The sequence below is a fragment of the Canis lupus genome, chromosome 6 (assembly GCF_011100685.1).
Source record: "Canis lupus familiaris isolate Mischka breed German Shepherd chromosome 6, alternate assembly UU_Cfam_GSD_1.0, whole genome shotgun sequence".
Taxonomy (NCBI): domain Eukaryota; kingdom Metazoa; phylum Chordata; class Mammalia; order Carnivora; family Canidae; genus Canis; species Canis lupus.
In genome coordinates this window covers 18068790-18084332 of record NC_049227.1, presented here as the reverse complement: position 1 = coordinate 18084332, position 15543 = coordinate 18068790, and the positions used below count along the sequence as shown (strand labels likewise).

The 15543-nt window shown below is 52.5% G+C and overlaps 2 protein-coding genes across 2 annotated transcripts; one reads left to right on the top strand and one right to left on the bottom strand.

The window, feature by feature from the left end:
• Positions 1-487: 487 nt before the first annotated feature.
• LOC111096252 (putative protein T-ENOL) lies at positions 488-4773 on the bottom strand. The gene is made up of 6 exons (XM_038539858.1): positions 4727-4773; positions 4470-4566; positions 4069-4219; positions 3547-3577; positions 3299-3356; positions 488-685 (listed from the first exon to the last, which is right to left on the bottom strand). Exons 2-6 carry the CDS (start codon positions 4560-4562, stop codon positions 650-652), a joined length of 369 nt encoding a protein of 122 aa, XP_038395786.1. The 5' UTR covers positions 4563-4566; positions 4727-4773; the 3' UTR covers positions 488-649.
• A 1038-nt stretch (positions 4774-5811) lies between these two features.
• CDIPT (CDP-diacylglycerol--inositol 3-phosphatidyltransferase) lies at positions 5812-10060 on the top strand. The gene is made up of 6 exons (XM_038539857.1): positions 5812-5973; positions 6069-6203; positions 6918-7071; positions 7531-7612; positions 8741-8822; positions 8962-10060. Exons 1-6 carry the CDS (start codon positions 5931-5933, stop codon positions 9105-9107), a joined length of 642 nt encoding a protein of 213 aa, XP_038395785.1. The 5' UTR covers positions 5812-5930; the 3' UTR covers positions 9108-10060.
• Positions 10061-15543: the final 5483 nt, after the last annotated feature.

The following is a 15543-nucleotide window of genomic DNA, read 5'->3' as shown; positions in this document are numbered from 1 at the left end:
TTGTGTTTTGAACCCCTACAAGGACCCGTTGAGACAGGGACAATTATTCCCATTACTCAGATAAGAAAACTGAGGCACAGAAATGTGAAAGGACTTCCTCAGGAGGCTGGAGTCAGTGGCCAGATTCTGATTTAAATGCAAACCCACAAAGCTGGCTGTGCTGCCTTCTGGCTAGCAATGGGCGTGGTATGTTCCCTGGGGTGTGATGCCCCAGAGCTCTGAGGAGAGGCCTCAGCACTGACATTGATGGCAGAGGTGGCTTCCCAGAAGCAAAGGTGGACCCTCTCAGATGCCAGAAAACAGGTTAACTGCCCAAATTAAAGCCATTCCAATAATATGGAATATGCCATTCCACCCGTATGCCCACACATCTGGCAAGAAAAAAAAGGAGGAGGTGGCAAAGGAGGAGGAGGAGGAGAAAGAAGGAAAGGAAAAAGGGCGACCCTCTCACACCACCACCCCAGAGAAGCCACTCCAGAGCACGGCCTGGTTTAGGAGGAGGGAAAGACCTGTCTTTTTATTAAAGCCTTGGATTTCTGGTGATGTCCTTGCCAGCTGAGGGTGGAGAGGTGTGAGATGGTTCCAGAACACCTGGGAGGCTTTGGGTGTGATGCTGCTCATGTCCAGGCATCTCCAGCAAACTGAAGTGTTAATGACTTGTGAACGAGGAGCTCTGATGTATGTTCTAGAAGGACACAATGAGGAGGATATGAAAGGCCAAGAGCAGCATCAAAGAGGGTTAGAGTCATCCTCCGGATGCCAAGGTGCTAAGCAGAGCTCCCTAGAAAAGAAAAAAAGCCTTCTGATTCTTTGGACCCAAGGCTCTTGCCTTTTCCTTCTGTCCTTCACCTCTCCATCCAACCCCTATCCCCCACTCATCTCTTTATCCACCTGTCACTCCTCATTTTTCTCCACCATCCATCCATACAACCATCCATCTATCCATCCATGTGTTTATCCACCCACACATCTACATCATTCTACCCATCCGCACATTCTACTCATCTATCTGCCTGCCTGTCCATCTAACCCTCATTCACTCATCCACCCACTCATCCCTCTTCTACCTAATCACTCAGCCTCCATTTAAATTTCTCAAAAGCAAGGGACTCTGGGCAGCCCCGGTGGCTCAGCAGTTTAGCCCGGGGCGTGATCCTGGAGACCGGGGATCCAGTCCCACGTCGGGGTCCCTGCATGGAGCCTGCTTCTCCCTCTGCCTGTGTCTCTGCCTCTCTCTCTCTCTCTCTTTCTGTGTCTCTCATTAATAAATAAATGAAATATTTTTTTTAAGTTTTTTTAAAAAAAGCAAAGGGACTCTACTTTGCTCACTTCTATACTCCAGCCCCTATAGCGGTGCTGGCACATATGAAGTGCCTAATGATTGTTCAGTGAATTTATCCATTCATCCATTTGCCTACCCTCTCCAGCCACTCACCCATTCCACTGTTCAACATTTGACCATCTACAATGACCTGTAATTCAAGGGGCAATTCAAAGATCTGTAGGCTTCCATGTTTCTGAGAGGAAAAGTCTCTTGGGACCATGGGGTGCTGCCCAGGGGAGGAGAGGGTATTGGCTCAGGATGAAATTCTCAATAAGTGCCATTTGGGAAGGTGCAGGAAACCACACTATGGGCAGGTAGGACTGCTACAGAGCATCTTGTCCAAGGCTCCTATTTGACATATAGGGAGAAAGGAAGCAACTTGCACAAGGCTATCAGGTTGATAGCAGATTAACTGTGAAGGCCCAGGGCTTTTCTGCTCCTTCAAGGTGCTTCTAATACCAAAGGCTAATCGGGAGAGTTCAAATGTCCCAAAGGCACTAGAAGGCCAGCTCTCTGAGGTGAAGAACGGTGCCTTGTTCTCAGAGGCATTATGCCATTGGTCTTGGTCATAAGCACTTGAAGTAGCAGCCCCAGAACTGACTATCCATAAGATCAGGTGGACCCAGCACATAGTAGACACTCAATAAACATCTGCTGTCAGTTCCTTCTCTGCCTTCTTCATGACCCTCTCTCTCCTCCTCCACCAACTCCTTACATGAAAAGACTCTTCAGGACTCCAAACCTCAGAGCCCTCTTCTTTCTTACTCTGCCTAATCCTCACCCCCCGGGAGGCAAACACACATCCTTCAACTGCCAACTCTCTCCAAAATTCAATTTCTATCACCAGCCCAGACATCTCCGGTGAGTCGTGAGGCCATGTTTCCAACTACTACATGGTATTTCCACCTGGTCTTCCCATTGGCATCTCCATCCAAAGGTGGGGAGCAGGGTTGCCATGCTCCTGGAAGGCTGAGGAGGCTGGTATGACTGAAGAGGGGAGGCAAGGGGAGCAGCTGTAGATATTGAGAGCAGAGAGAGACAGTGGGCTGGGGGAGGAGAGATGCCTTGGAAGTCACTGAAGGACTTTGGCTTTTACTCTGAAACCGGGAACTATCGTGGAGTTAGTTATCGTGGAGTTAGAAGCGTGACATCATCAGACTTAAGGCAGTCAGAAATGAGGGGGATGGGGGTGAGGGGTCATCTGATTTTCTCTCCCCCCACACCATTTCTACTCAGTTACCAAACTCCGTTTTCCTGGTCTTTGTTTCTCGAATCTGCCCCTCTTCTCATCTCTACTATGACTATGACAATCCAGGACCTGATCATCACGGGCTTAGTCTCTGGGCATGATTGCTAACTGGCCTCCACCTCTGATCTCCCCCTTTCCAGCTCGCTCTACCCCCAACCACCAGAGTGACTGATCTAATTTTGTCTTTCTCGGATCTCTTCGGTGACTCCTGATCTTAATAAAGCATGCATAAGGTCTCTGAGTAGACCCTGGCTATCATGCCTGTGTACTCCAGCAACTAAGCTACCTCTGATCCCACCTTCTCTCCCACCTTAAAACATACACAGGCACACTCGCATTCACTCTACTGAAACTCACCTCATGTCTTTGCTCATACAAAGCCCTATCACTTGGAATACTCTGACCAACCCACTTTTTACTGGAAGATTGTTTCTTTAGGTGTCGCCTCTGCCAAGAAGCTCCATGATTCCTTTCCTTTCTCTTCCAACCGAGGCTGAGATCAGCACTCTTCTCACTGTATCCACTTCTATTACAGGCACTGAGCCATAATACATTGTAATTGACCATCTATTGACTGGCACTACACTAAACTGAACCCTTCAAGGGCAGACTGTACCCTTCATTTCTGGATCCCAAGCTCCTAAAACAGGGACTGGCATATTCTGTGAACTCTAAATGTTTGGTTAAGACTGAATGGCCTTGCCATTCATGGACTTGGTACAAACCTTGTCACGAGAGGATGGCAGGAGGTGTGTCTTGGTGCAGGTACGGTTTCTGTCAGAACTAGAGATGGCAGAGGGAAAGGGGAGGGCTGAGAATTCTAAATTAGACAATCAGAGCAGAATAGAATCGGACTACGTGGTTTAAAAATCCCCCTACCCTGCTAGGATGTTGTCAAACCCTCGCTCTCTCCCCTCCAGGCTCCTCATCCTTCTCCCAGGACAAAGGGCATCTCCCTTGAAGCTTCACTCACCGGGTATCGGTGCCTCGGGTCTTGAAGAACACTGGAAGTAGAGGCCCCAGTCAGAGAAATTATTACCCCCAGAGCCAGAAAGAGATGTGGCTAGGGAGGGAGGTGCTGAGGTGCTCCTGGCCAGCAGTGAGGGGTGGGTACTGGGTGAGTTGGGAGGGCAGGGAGCACCACGCTGTTCAAGGACTAGCTGTGAGGGACAACTGGGTGGCTCAGCGGTTGAGCCCCTGCCTTCGGCCCGGGGCGTGATCCTGGAGTCCTGGGATCGAGTCCCGCATTGGGCTCCCTGCATGGAGCCTGCTTCTCCCTCTGCCCGTGTCTCTGCCCCCCCCCTCTCTCTCTCTCTGTGTCTCTCACGAATAAATAAATAAATAAAATCTTAAAAAAAAAAAAGGACTAGCTGTGAGATGGGACAGATGGGCACAGATTGCTAGAAAGATCAGCTGTGGTTGGGAGCTGTTAAGGACTGGAACTAAGGGGACAGTAGGGTCTCTGGACACAATGGTCCTGAAGTGGGGGGGTCACCATGTTTGGATATCTGAGTCCCTTGGTCTTGTGTCTGTTTTTCCTTGATGGGCACAGAGTTCATGTGGCAGCCAGCGATAAACAAGGCCTCATTGGTGAGTTCTGTGCTGATCCGGGTCAGGAATTCTTCAGATCGGGATAATGAAACCTTCTGCAAAAGGGGAAGTCAGAGGGGCTCAGTTCATGGGAGTCCTGGGTCTGGGGGCTCCCAGGCTGGGAGCTCCGGGCCTAAGGAGTCTGGCATCGTCTTGAGATTTGACAGAGACCGCACTGGAGGTGGGGGGCTGTCTCTGAGCACCTCGGGGCCAAGTGCTGGAGATTATGCACTCAGGGGTGAGGTTAGAGTCTCAAGGCTGGAGATGTCAGTGCCCCTGGTCTAGGGGCTCCCCACTTCAACTCACCCCCATGTTCACCGGACCTCCATCCAAGGGAGTTGCAGCTTGGGACATCCTGCTGCCCTTTTTATCCTCATTCCTGGTAGATGTGGATTCCATCCCCCTGGAAACAGGCAGCCCCTGTGTTTAGGCTGAGAAACCAGAACACTTTCCCCAAACCCATCCCACCATCGTTCCTCAGGGCCAGATTTTAAATAAGGCCTTTAGATGAACCATCCTACTGTTCAAAAAAAAAAAAAAAAAATTGTTGCTTTAAATCTTACTGGGGAAGGGAGTGGGGTGGGAACACCCACAGCAGTCGTCTTCCCCCCACTTCTCCCACCCGAGGCACCTCCCAAGACCAGACAGCTCTCCCCCCACCCCCCATCCCCGACCTGGCAGATGAGTTTAAATCTTAGACAGGAGGGAAACAGGGAAGGCTAAGGAGCCCCTATTTAGGGGACAGGGGAGTAGGAGCTGGAGAGGAAAGCTGGAAAGAGGGGCCCGGGGTGGTGCTGCTACCCGTTGCTATAAAAACCTTGGTGTCTGCGGACGTTCTGCAGCCCCGTTGCCAGGATATTAGGGATTCTAGAACCAAAGGCGTGGGCCCGGGTGAGGGGGGGTGGTCATTTTCCCAGCTCGTCGCTTTCGCTCCTCTGGCCTCAGCTCCACCTCGTTGGGTATGGTGACCCCAGCGCCAGAAGTCTGAGAAAGGGGAAAATCCTTAGGGTGATGCCTGGGACCTAATCCTCCTACCACTAGGGACGCGCGAGGAGCAACTCCGCCCTCGGCCGCCCTCCAGCCTCTCTAGCCGGCCTCTCGCTGCCCGAGCCGGCGGGAGCAAAGAAGACCCGAGAGGGGGCGGGGCCGAAAACACTGTGGCCTGTACCAAGTAACCTTGCCTCTCGGGGAGGCACCGACCCAGGAGGGCGGAATGTTTTCTCCTTGTCTCTGTCTCCAGGAAGCTGTACCCTCCGGAGAGGGGAAAAGAGAAGCATTGGCCGCAGTCTTCTTCTCTTTTGACACCTCCTTCTCGGTTCCCTCCTTTGCTCGGCGCCGAGGCCTCTCTGGCTCCCTCCTCCCCCAGCGCTTTGGTACACACCGATGGAAAGGGGCGGAGGGAGGAAAAGGAAGCGGGCAGGTCTTAAAGGGGCCGCAGCCATTTTTAGGCCGCCTCTTCCCCCACCCCCCCTCCTCCTCCAGTTTTGCACGCCCGGCTCCGCTGGGGCGGCAGGGGCGGCCGCTGGAGGCGGGAGGGCCTGCCCGGGAGGAGGGCGGGGTGTGCGCGCTCCTGCTCCCGACGCACCTCTGGGCCGGCCCGTGCCCCGGCTGGCTGCGAGCCCTAACACCTGGGGTCGGGCGGGGACGGCGGGGGCCTGCGCGCTGTGGGCGCGGCGGCTCCGCGGGGGGGAGGTGAGGCCGCGCGGCGAGGCTGGGGCTCGGTTGCCACCTCCAGATCGGGCCCGGGGCGGCGAGGGGGCCGCCGCGATGCCAGGCGAGAATATCTTCCTGTTTGTGCCTAACCTCATCGGTGAGTGCTGCCCGCGGCTCCGCGCCGAACGGGAGGGCGAGGGGCCTCGGGCAGGGTCGCTGATCCCGCCCTGTCTGCCCCGCGTCCATCCCAAGGTTATGCCCGGATTGTCTTCGCCATCGTTTCTTTCTACTTCATGCCGTGCTGCCCCCTCACGGCCTCCTCCTTCTACTTGCTCAGCGGACTTCTGGACGCTTTCGATGGACACGCTGCTCGAGCCCTTAATCAAGGTGACAGACACCTCCTGCCAGCCAGCCTTGAGGCCCAACCACCCTCTTACCCCCCTTTCCTGCCTCCTCGGGACCTGGGGCTGGCGGGAGCTCGGTAACCGCAGAGCCCCGTCTCTCCCGTCTCTGTCGAAAGCAGAACAGAATGGCCCACTTAGGTATTAGAAGGGATTTAAGCTGGCTGTGGAGAAGAACTTACTGGTAGGGTGTGGGGTCACAAAACTGGACATGGCAGTGCCAGAGGTCTCCCAAGAAAAATCCATTCAACAGGTGTTTACGGGGGGGTCTGCTGCCTGCCTGGCACAACTAATAGGGGTTCCAGAAGCCGTGTTTAGAGGGAGAATGGAGAGGGAAGAAGAATGGTTTCTGGAGGGCAGATTAATTTTTTAATCTGTTCTCCAAACCCACCTGCAAGACCTTCCCTAAGACCAAGTGGGCTTATCTTGAGCTCTGGACTCTTGGTTTCCGGTTTGGTGAGCTGTGGAGTTAGCTGTCTCCTGCACTGCTCCCGCCCGCATGCCTCCCCATTTCCTGCCTTAGTGACCCTTGCCCATTGATCTCACACCCCACTGATGGCAGCAGCCTGTTTTCCTCCCCGGGCAATGCCTGCTGGGCATTTTTTATTTTCTTTTAGATTCTGCATCAGAGTGACACACCCAATATGGTTCCTTTCATAGACCCTTGGCCCCTTCCCGCCTAACAGTCCTGGTTTTTCAGGGACCCGGTTTGGGGCTATGCTGGACATGCTGACGGACCGCTGCTCCACCATGTGTCTGCTGGTCAACCTGGCCCTGCTGTACCCACGGGCCACCCTTCTCTTCCAGCTCAGCATGAGCTTGGATGTGGCCAGCCACTGGCTGCACCTCCACAGGTCTGCAATTCTGGAGGTGCTGGCCGGCTAAAGAAGACACCACAGTGGGGAGGGGTGAGGCTATCTGGGGTGGTGTCTGGAAAGGCCTCAGGCTTCCTGGGGGGAGGGTCTCCCTCTTAGCTCTGCTTTGTTGAAGCGAAGCCTCTGTCTATGGGGTCTGATCCTTTTTACAGGTAGATTAAGCATTCCCTGAAACTCCTCTCGCTGGAAGGTAGAGAATTACAAATAGATAACAGCTGGGGGCTTTGGAATGTGGTATTTCAATCCCGACTCTGCTAGGTAATTACCAGCTAGGTAGTTGTGTGGCTTTGGGCAAGACGTGGGTTCTCAGCTGGGCCCCACCGCCACCTCTGTTCAGTAGGGGCAATCCCAGTACCTACTTCATGGGGGTTGATAGGGGGATTAGATGGACATTAGCGGTGAGGAGTACTCATGGATTCTCCCTGCTTTCTCCTTAAGCTCTGTGGTCCGAGGCAGTGAAAGTCACAAGATGATTGACCTGTCTGGAAATCCAGTGCTTCGCATCTACTACACCTCCAGAGTGAGCATCTCCCGCCCTTCCCGTAGTTCCTCGAATATGCCAAGGCCCTGGCTGAGCCCTGGTCCTAGGTTAGGAGAAGCACAAGGAGGGACAAACCGACCCAGGGGAGACTTGGGGGAGAGGCCTGTAAGCTGACTTCAAGGAGGGTAGGATAGGTGGGGAGGGTCTGTGTGAATCACTGCCCAAAGCAGAAGGGAGGGAGGGAGGGAGGGGCAGAGAAGCCAGATTGGCCTGCGGAGCCAGTTCTCAATAAGCCTGAGGGTTCAAAGGAAAAGCTTCAGGCTATGTGGACTTTATTCTAGGAGCACAGATTGTGTCTGAAAGGATTTTTTTTTTTTTTTTTTTGAGATTTTATTTAGGGATCCCTGGGTGGCTCAGCGGTTTGGCACCTGCCTTTGGCACAGAGCGTGATCCTGGAGTCCCGGGATCAAGTCCCACATCGGCCTCCCTGCATAGAGCCTGCTTCTCCCTCTGCCTGTGTCTCTGCCTCTCTCTCTCTCTGTCTCTCTCTGTGTGTGTGTCTCATGAATAAATAAATAAAAATCTTTTAAAAAAATAAATACAGATTTTATTTATTTATTCATAAGAGAAGGAGAGAGAGGCAAAGACACAGGCAGAGCGAGAAGCAGGTTCCCCACCAGGAGCCCAATGTGGGACTCGATCCTGGACCCCAGGATCATGCCCTGAGCCGAAGGCAGACACTCAACCACTGAGCCACCCAGGCGTCCCTGAAAGGATTTTTTTTTAAGATTTTCTTTATTTATTCATAGAGATGCAGAGAGAGAGAGAGAGAGGCAGAGACACAGGCAGAGGGAGAAGCAGGCTCCATGCAGAGAGCCTGACATGGGACTCGATCCAGGGTCTCCAGGATCATGCCCTGGGCTGCAGGCGGCGCTAAACTGCTGCGCCACCGGGGCTGCCCCCCTGAAAGGATTTTTAAAGAGAGAAGCAATACTCTGAGATTTCTCTCTCACTCTCGCTCCCCCCGCTGTACCCCTATTTCCCAGTACTGCCCAGGTATTACCCATCCACAGAGGGTTCTGGACCCCATCCCTTAGCTGGACAAGGGGCAGCACTGCCCCGCCCCGTGCGCCCCTTGGTTAAGCAGCCCTTTTGCTGTTTGTACAGCCCGCTCTGTTTACCCTGTGTGCTGGAAATGAGCTCTTCTACTGCCTCCTCTACCTGTTCAATTTCTCCGAAGGACCTTTAGGTAGGAGGCAAGGGGCTGGGCAGGAGGGAGAGTGGGGGCTGGCCTGGCCTGGGGTGATGGAGGCCTGAAGGCTGCAGGCCGCTGGCCCTCGCCCTCACCTGCGCCGTTTTCTCTGTATCACCCATGCTCCCTTCCGCAGTTGGCTCTGTGGGTCTTTTCCGAGTGGGCCTCTGGATCACCGCCCCCATCGCGGCGCTCAAGTCCCTCATCAGTGTCGTCCACCTGGTCACAGCCGCCCGCAACATGGCAGCCCTGGATGCGGCTGACCGCGCCAGGAAGAAGTGACCCCGGAACCTCCAGCCCCTGGCCGCCCACCTGCCCTGGGAGTCTCGCTGGGCTGCGCGGCTTCCCTCCCCCTCCCGCGAGGTCCCAGGCTCACGTCTCCCTAATGTGTTGTCCGGCCTGCTGGGAAGAGGGTCAGCCTCTTTGGTGATGCCACGTTCTCTGAAATCCTGAGGACCAGTCCCGTCCCCACCGCCGGGATTCCCAAGGACCTGGACTTCGAATCGGGAAGGATGCTCAGGAGGCCCCACCCCTACAGGCAGTGCTCCTGGAGCATCAGGAGGCCTGAGGACCCGCTGGGGTTGCACTTGCTGGCTCAGCCCAGGGATCTGGCTCGGCCTGAGATTTTAGGGACACTTGAGTGAGGAGTAGAGGCCGGGTTTCTCAAAAGGGAGTCAGACCTGTGCCACTGGCCGCAGGAAGCCTGTAGTACCACGGCCAGGAGAGAAGGGCCGTGTAATCCTTTCCCATCCCAGACTCCTGTGTCCAGTCTGTCCTGGCTGTGAAAACCTCTAGAATAGGGGGTGTGCTGGGGGAGGGGCTTTATGCTCCAGGACTTGGTTTCCTTTGAGATACTGTTGGACCAGGGCCTCGTTCAGGGGAGCTGGGGAGAAGAGGAAGCTCCATCTGGATGCTTTTCTTCTAGTTGTTTACTGACCCGGCTCTGCCCTACGTGGCTTCCCACCCCCTCCTGTGAGGTCCCAGTCTCTCCTAATTCCACCGTGACCTCAGAGAGAGGCCCTCCCTGCCACCCAAGCTCATGCCCTGTCCTTGCCCACCTGCTTTATTTTCTTTATTACATTGTCACTGGCTGTCTCGATTTATTTGGATACCTCACATTTTCCACCCCCACCAACGCTCTGAGGGGACAGACTTTTCTTGTTCCTTCTCTCTCCCCACCATGAAGATTAACCTTCACCTGGCATATCATATTAATAAAATTCATGAACAGATCAGTTGGTTTCTCAGAGTGTGGTCCTTAGCGCCCCTGTGGATTATTTCTTAAAGATTCATCTGCTTAGACCCTCTGTGCCAGACCTTTGGAGTTGGCATCTCTAGGGATGGGCTCACAAGTCTGCAATTTTAATAAATTCCAGGTGATTGATTCCTCCCCATAATGTGGAGAATCACTGTTCTGTCTTAAGCAGTCTTGGAGCACCCATTGTGTCGTAGACATTGTTCTGAGCATCTGTCCCTAACAGCTACCCCTGCCATCTGAGCTTTCTCTGCTGTCTGGCACCAGCTTGCTTTTTAAGACTATATTCAGCTTACCATATGCCAGCTCCTGTGCTGGGGGTTCTTTGCAGATGTTACTCATTTCGTCCTTATAATAGCTTAGCCAGGAGGCCCTTGTGTCCCAGAGAGCTGAGATTTAGCAGCTGGGTTTTGAGCCTTGACTCCTGAGCTAGGCCCCTGACTTGGTCAGCCCTCTTGGAGGTCACAGGCCAGCCATGGGGGAGATGATAATGCACTTCCTGTGGTGCTGGTGGGGAGATGGGAGAAGAAAGTCCTGGAGCACTTAGGTGTTGCTGAAGCGGGTAGGTATCCAGAAAGCTGGTGGGGATTGGGCGGAAAGGGTTAATGTACAGAAGAGGATTGATTCTCAGCTGGGAGAATAGGGAGGCCAGAGAGCATACTGAGCAGTTGCAAAAATGGAAATTGACCCAAAATGGAAACGGATCGATGTGCCTAGAACACTGAGGGCTGGGAGCTGGAGAGCTGGTGAGAGGTGGGGCTGAAGGCAGCCAGGGCAGCCTGAGGAGTCCAGTTTGGACTTTAGCCTGAAGGCCACGTGGGGCCACTGAAGGGATCTTTTGAAATAAGAGGAAAACATCCAGATGGTGAGAATATGAAATCGTATGCATTACAAAAGGGTGACAAAGTCTGCCACCTTAAGCTCTAACTTCTTCCCAGCTGTGGGCACTGCTACTCATTGCTTTTATATCTGCCTAAATATTTAACATCTACATGTACATATTTCCATATTTTCACACTCATTCTATACAGGTTCTTTTTTAAGATTTTATTTATTCATGAGAATACACAGAGAGGAGAGAGAGGGGCAGAGACACAGGCAGAGGGAGAAGCAGGCCTCATGCAAGGAGCCCAACGTGGGACTCGATCCAGGGTCTCCAAGATCACACCCTGGGCTGCAGGCGGCGCTAAACCGCTGAGCCACCAGGGCTGCCCTCTATACAGGTTCTGTTCTGTTCTCACAAGCTACCGGAGTTCCAAGTGCTTTTTGCGTGCCTGCATCCCTCATTTCACCTCACACCCATGCTGTCCTGTGTATTGAACAATACGGCAAGCCTTTTATTGTGCCTATTTTCCAGAGAGGAAATATCAAGGCCCCCAGAGCCTGTACCCTTAACATTTACCATACATGGCAGTCCATGCCAGCTGTCTGCTTAATGGTGGCACAGAATTCCGTTATTTCTTGGTGATCTCTCTCTTCCAGCCAGATGCATCCTCTGAGCCCTCGCTCACACCCCACAGCCCTGCCTCCTTGGCTCACCAGGAGTCTCTAACTTACATAAGCTCAGCAAACCCATGATCTAAAAAAGAGAGAAAGGTGGGCAGGAGAGTGTGTCTTCCACTCAAATAGAATACATGCTGGAGGGCACCTGGGTGGCTCAGTCTATTAAACATCTGCATTCTGCTTGGATCATGATCTCAGAGTCCTGGGATCGAGCCCCACATTGGGCTCTCTACTCAGTGGGGAGTCTGCTTCTCATTCTCCCTCTGTGCTCTCACTCAAATAAATAAAATCTTTAAAAAAAAAAAAAGTACACACCTGAGGCGCCACCACCAGAGACCAGTCTCCTCCCTTGGTAGGGCCTGGAGGTTAGCCTCTGCCTTTGGTCCCATGTCCAATAGCTGGACTGAGCCCAGGAGCGAGCAGAGTGACCTGGAGGAGGACAGTGGGGAAAGTCTAGGCCCAACTGGATCTAAGGAACATAGCGGAGCCATGTTACTGTGGTCTGCGTATTTGTGTGCTGGCAGCATTCATGTGTTGAAACCTAATGTCCGATGTGATAGTGTTTGGAGATGGGGCCTTTAGGTCGTCATGAGCTTTCATGAATGGATTAGTGCTTTCATGAAAGAGGCCCCAGAGAGCTCTCTTGCCTCTTCCACCAAGTGAGGAAAAAGCCAAAGATGCCAGTTCTACCGGGAAGAGGGTTGTCAGCAGAACTTGACCATGCCAGTGACTCAATCTTGGAAATCCAGCCTTCGGAACCATAAGAACTATATGACTATTGTTTATAAGCTACCCAATCTATGGTGTCTTGCTATGGCAGCCCAAATGGACTAAGGCATATGTGCAGCAAGAACTTTCTAGATTTCATCTATATGCTTTCAGACTAAGTGAATAACCACCACATTCCATTTGCTCATTCCATTCCATTCAACAGGCTCTGCCTCCGGGAGGGCATGGCCCAGGCACTGTGCATCTGCCATTCCCTCAGGTAAGCCTAACCGCTCTAACAAACCTCATAGAGGTACAGTGGCTTAAACATGATGAAAGAAAGAAAGAGAAAGAAGAAAGAAAGAAAGAAAAAGAAAGAAAGAAAGAAAGAAAGAAAGAAAGAAAGAAAGAAAGAAAGAAGAAAGAAAGAAAGAAAGAAAGAAAGAAGAAAGAAAGAAAAAGAAACTTCTAAGATTTTATTTATACATGAGAGACAGAGAGAGAAGCAGACCCCCTGCGGGGAGCCCAATGCAGGGGGAGCAGGGAACCTCAATCCCAGGATCCCAGGATCATGCTAGAGCCAAAGACAGCCGCTCAACCACTGAGCCACCCAGGTGCCCCCCAAGGTTTTTATGGGAAGGCAGGGAGTTGACACATACTATTTCCATTCACCTTCCATTGGTTACAACTCAATCAAAGTGGCCACGTGTCCTCACAAGGGAGGTTGGGAAAGAGAGGTTAGCTGTGGGACCAGGAGGAAGAGAAAATAGGTTGAATAAACAGCACTGCTAACCTGCTGAGTGTGATTTCATTTTTCTTATGCAAGTTCTTTTTTTTTTTAAGATTTATTTTTATTTTTATTTGTGATAGATATATAGAGAGAAAGAGAGAGGGGGGCAGAGACACAGGCAGAGGGAGAAGCAGGCTCCATGCCAGGAGCCCGACGCGGGACTCGATCCTGGAACTCCAGGATCGCACCCTAGGCCAAAGGCAGGTGCCAAACCGCTGCGCCACCCAGGGATCCCCATGAGTTCTTAAATCAAAGACCTTATCTGGCATGCAGCCAAAGAAGAGCCAGTAGCTCTAGTGCCAGAGAAAAACGGGCTGTGTTGAACATCAGAGATCACACTATTCTGTATTTTACGGGCAATTCAAGGAACTTCAAGGGTAAATTTAGTAGAGTAGCCATGTTCTCCAAAAATCCTGGGTGGCTCAGTGTTAAGCATCTGCTCAGGGGACTGGCTCAGAATTTGGCTCTGGTGTGAGCTGGAGCCCCACTCCATTGCCAGCAAAACTTGCTTTTCTATCACTAAGGTGTATCTGGTCTCCCTCACCCTACAATTAGTACTGGGCCTGTCTTTATGCATACAATTTATTTGTTTATTTTATTTTATTTTATTTTATTTTTATTTGTTTATTTTAAAGACTGATCTCTCAAGAGAGAGCATGAGCAGGGAGCCCAACATGGACCCTGAAATCATGACCTGAGGCAAGGGCTGATGCTTAACCGATGCTTCCATGCATATGATTTAAAGGACAGCTTCCTCTATTAACTTACTAGATTTCATAAGCCCGTGGGAGTACACGTAGTGGTTAGGATGGGCTAGATTCTACTATGGTAACATCCCCCTCCCCAGGTTCCAGTTCCATAATACAGCAAACACTTCTTGCTCCTGCTGGAGTCAGGTGTGGCTCTCTGCTTCATGCCATTTCTCTCTCTGGGATCCGTGCTGACAGAAAAGCCTCTGTTTGGAACACTGCCTGTCACCATGGAAAAGGAAAAAGAGAAGGCAGTGATGTGCCTTCCCTTTGCATTTCACTGGCTAGAACGAGTCATATGGCCCAGCCTGATGGCCATTAGAGATCCCTGTGGAGATATCAGGTCATCAGCTGGAAAGGAGTCCAGAGCTCAGGGGTGAGGTCAGGGATGGAGAACTGCATTTGAAGTCCATGGTGTAGAGATGCTCTAAAGCTATGGAACTGGCCAAGATGGTCACTGAGTAAGAAGGTGGCTCAGGGCGACCCATGATTTAGATGGAGCAGGGGAAGTAGAGCCGGCCAGGGAAACTGAGGTGTGGCCCCTGGTGTGGAGAGGAAGTGGAGTAGGCCAGGTCAGGGGAGCCCCAGTGTGGAAGAGAGGTGGCCACTGTGCCTAGTGACAGGGGAGGCTGTGCAAGAACCATCTCGCTGAGGGGTCTAGCGACAGGGATGTCACTGGTGACGCCGATAAGAGTCGTTTCTGTGAAGAAAGGGGTGGAGGCCACAGTTAATTGGAGTAGCTTGAGAAGATAATAAGAGGTGAAGAATGGAAACTAAGAAATGTAGGCTGCGAAGGAAAAAGAGTAAGGGTGGCAGCTGGAGGGAAGGCAGAGCTGAGGGAGAGCTCATTTGTTGGTTCTGGGGGGCAGAGTGGCAGGGAGCCCAGAGAGGGAGAAACTGACAGTGCAGGCCAGAAAGCTGATCCATGGAGGAGTTGACTCAAGGGCCTGAGATGGCTGGGATACAGAACCCAAGGGGAGGAGCGGAACCCAGGGGGACACATTCCCAGTGGGAGCAGGAGGCAGGAGTCCAGGTGCCGGTAGTTTGCCGGATTTGGTGCTGGGAAGCAGGTGGGTGCCTTCCTGCCCCTATGTGCTTCTATTTTCTCTCAGAGGGGAGAGTAAGTGGGTGGGGATGTGGGAGGGCGGGGGGAGGCGCGAGTGGTTGTTCTGAAGGAGCTCACACAGCAGAAGAAACAGAGTCAGAGGCCCTAGGTTTCCCTCCAGATTTGTTGCCATGAGTTTAAAATGAGATTGTTCAGCATGTGGGATATACCTCCCCCCTGCAACATGCCGCTGGCCAGAGGCTGGTAGAGAGGATGGTAGTTGGTTTAAGAAGGGCTGGGGTAGAGAGAAGGCCCTCAGCTGCTGGGGAGTCCCTGCCCTAACTTAATCCCCCAACACACAGAACACACAGAATCTCCAGACCTCCAATTTACATCCCAGACCCCGCCGAAGGGGAGGGGCTTGCAGAGCCCTACCTTGTCATGTACCATCAATAAAGTATACTGAGTATACTGTACCCAGCTAAAAAAAAAGGGGGGGGGCTGGGGTAGAGGAGCCTGGGTAGCTCAGTTGGTTGAGCATCTGCCCTGGGCTCAGGTCATGATCCCATGGTCCTGGGGATCGAGCCTTATGCCCATCCAGTTGGGGCTCCCTGCTCAGTGAGGAGTCTGCTTCTCCCTCTGCCTGTCACTCACCCCTACTTATGCTC

Coding starts and splice junctions, on each gene's coding strand:
- LOC111096252 (XM_038539858.1), bottom strand. CDS start 4,562: ATGGAATCCACATCTACCAGGAATGAGGATAAAAAGGGCAGCAGGATG. Junction 4,220..4,469: donor GAGGTCCGGTGAACATGGGG/GTGAGTTGAAGT, acceptor CCCCTTTTGCAG/AAGGTTTCATTATCCCGATC. Junction 3,578..4,068: donor GACTCAGATATCCAAACATG/GTGACCCCCCCA, acceptor CTCTACTTCCAG/TGTTCTTCAAGACCCGAGGC.
- CDIPT (XM_038539857.1), top strand. CDS start 5,931: ATGCCAGGCGAGAATATCTTCCTGTTTGTGCCTAACCTCATCG. Junction 6,204..6,917: donor TGCTCGAGCCCTTAATCAAG/GTGACAGACACC, acceptor CTGGTTTTTCAG/GGACCCGGTTTGGGGCTATG. Junction 8,823..8,961: donor TTTCTCCGAAGGACCTTTAG/GTAGGAGGCAAG, acceptor TCCCTTCCGCAG/TTGGCTCTGTGGGTCTTTTC.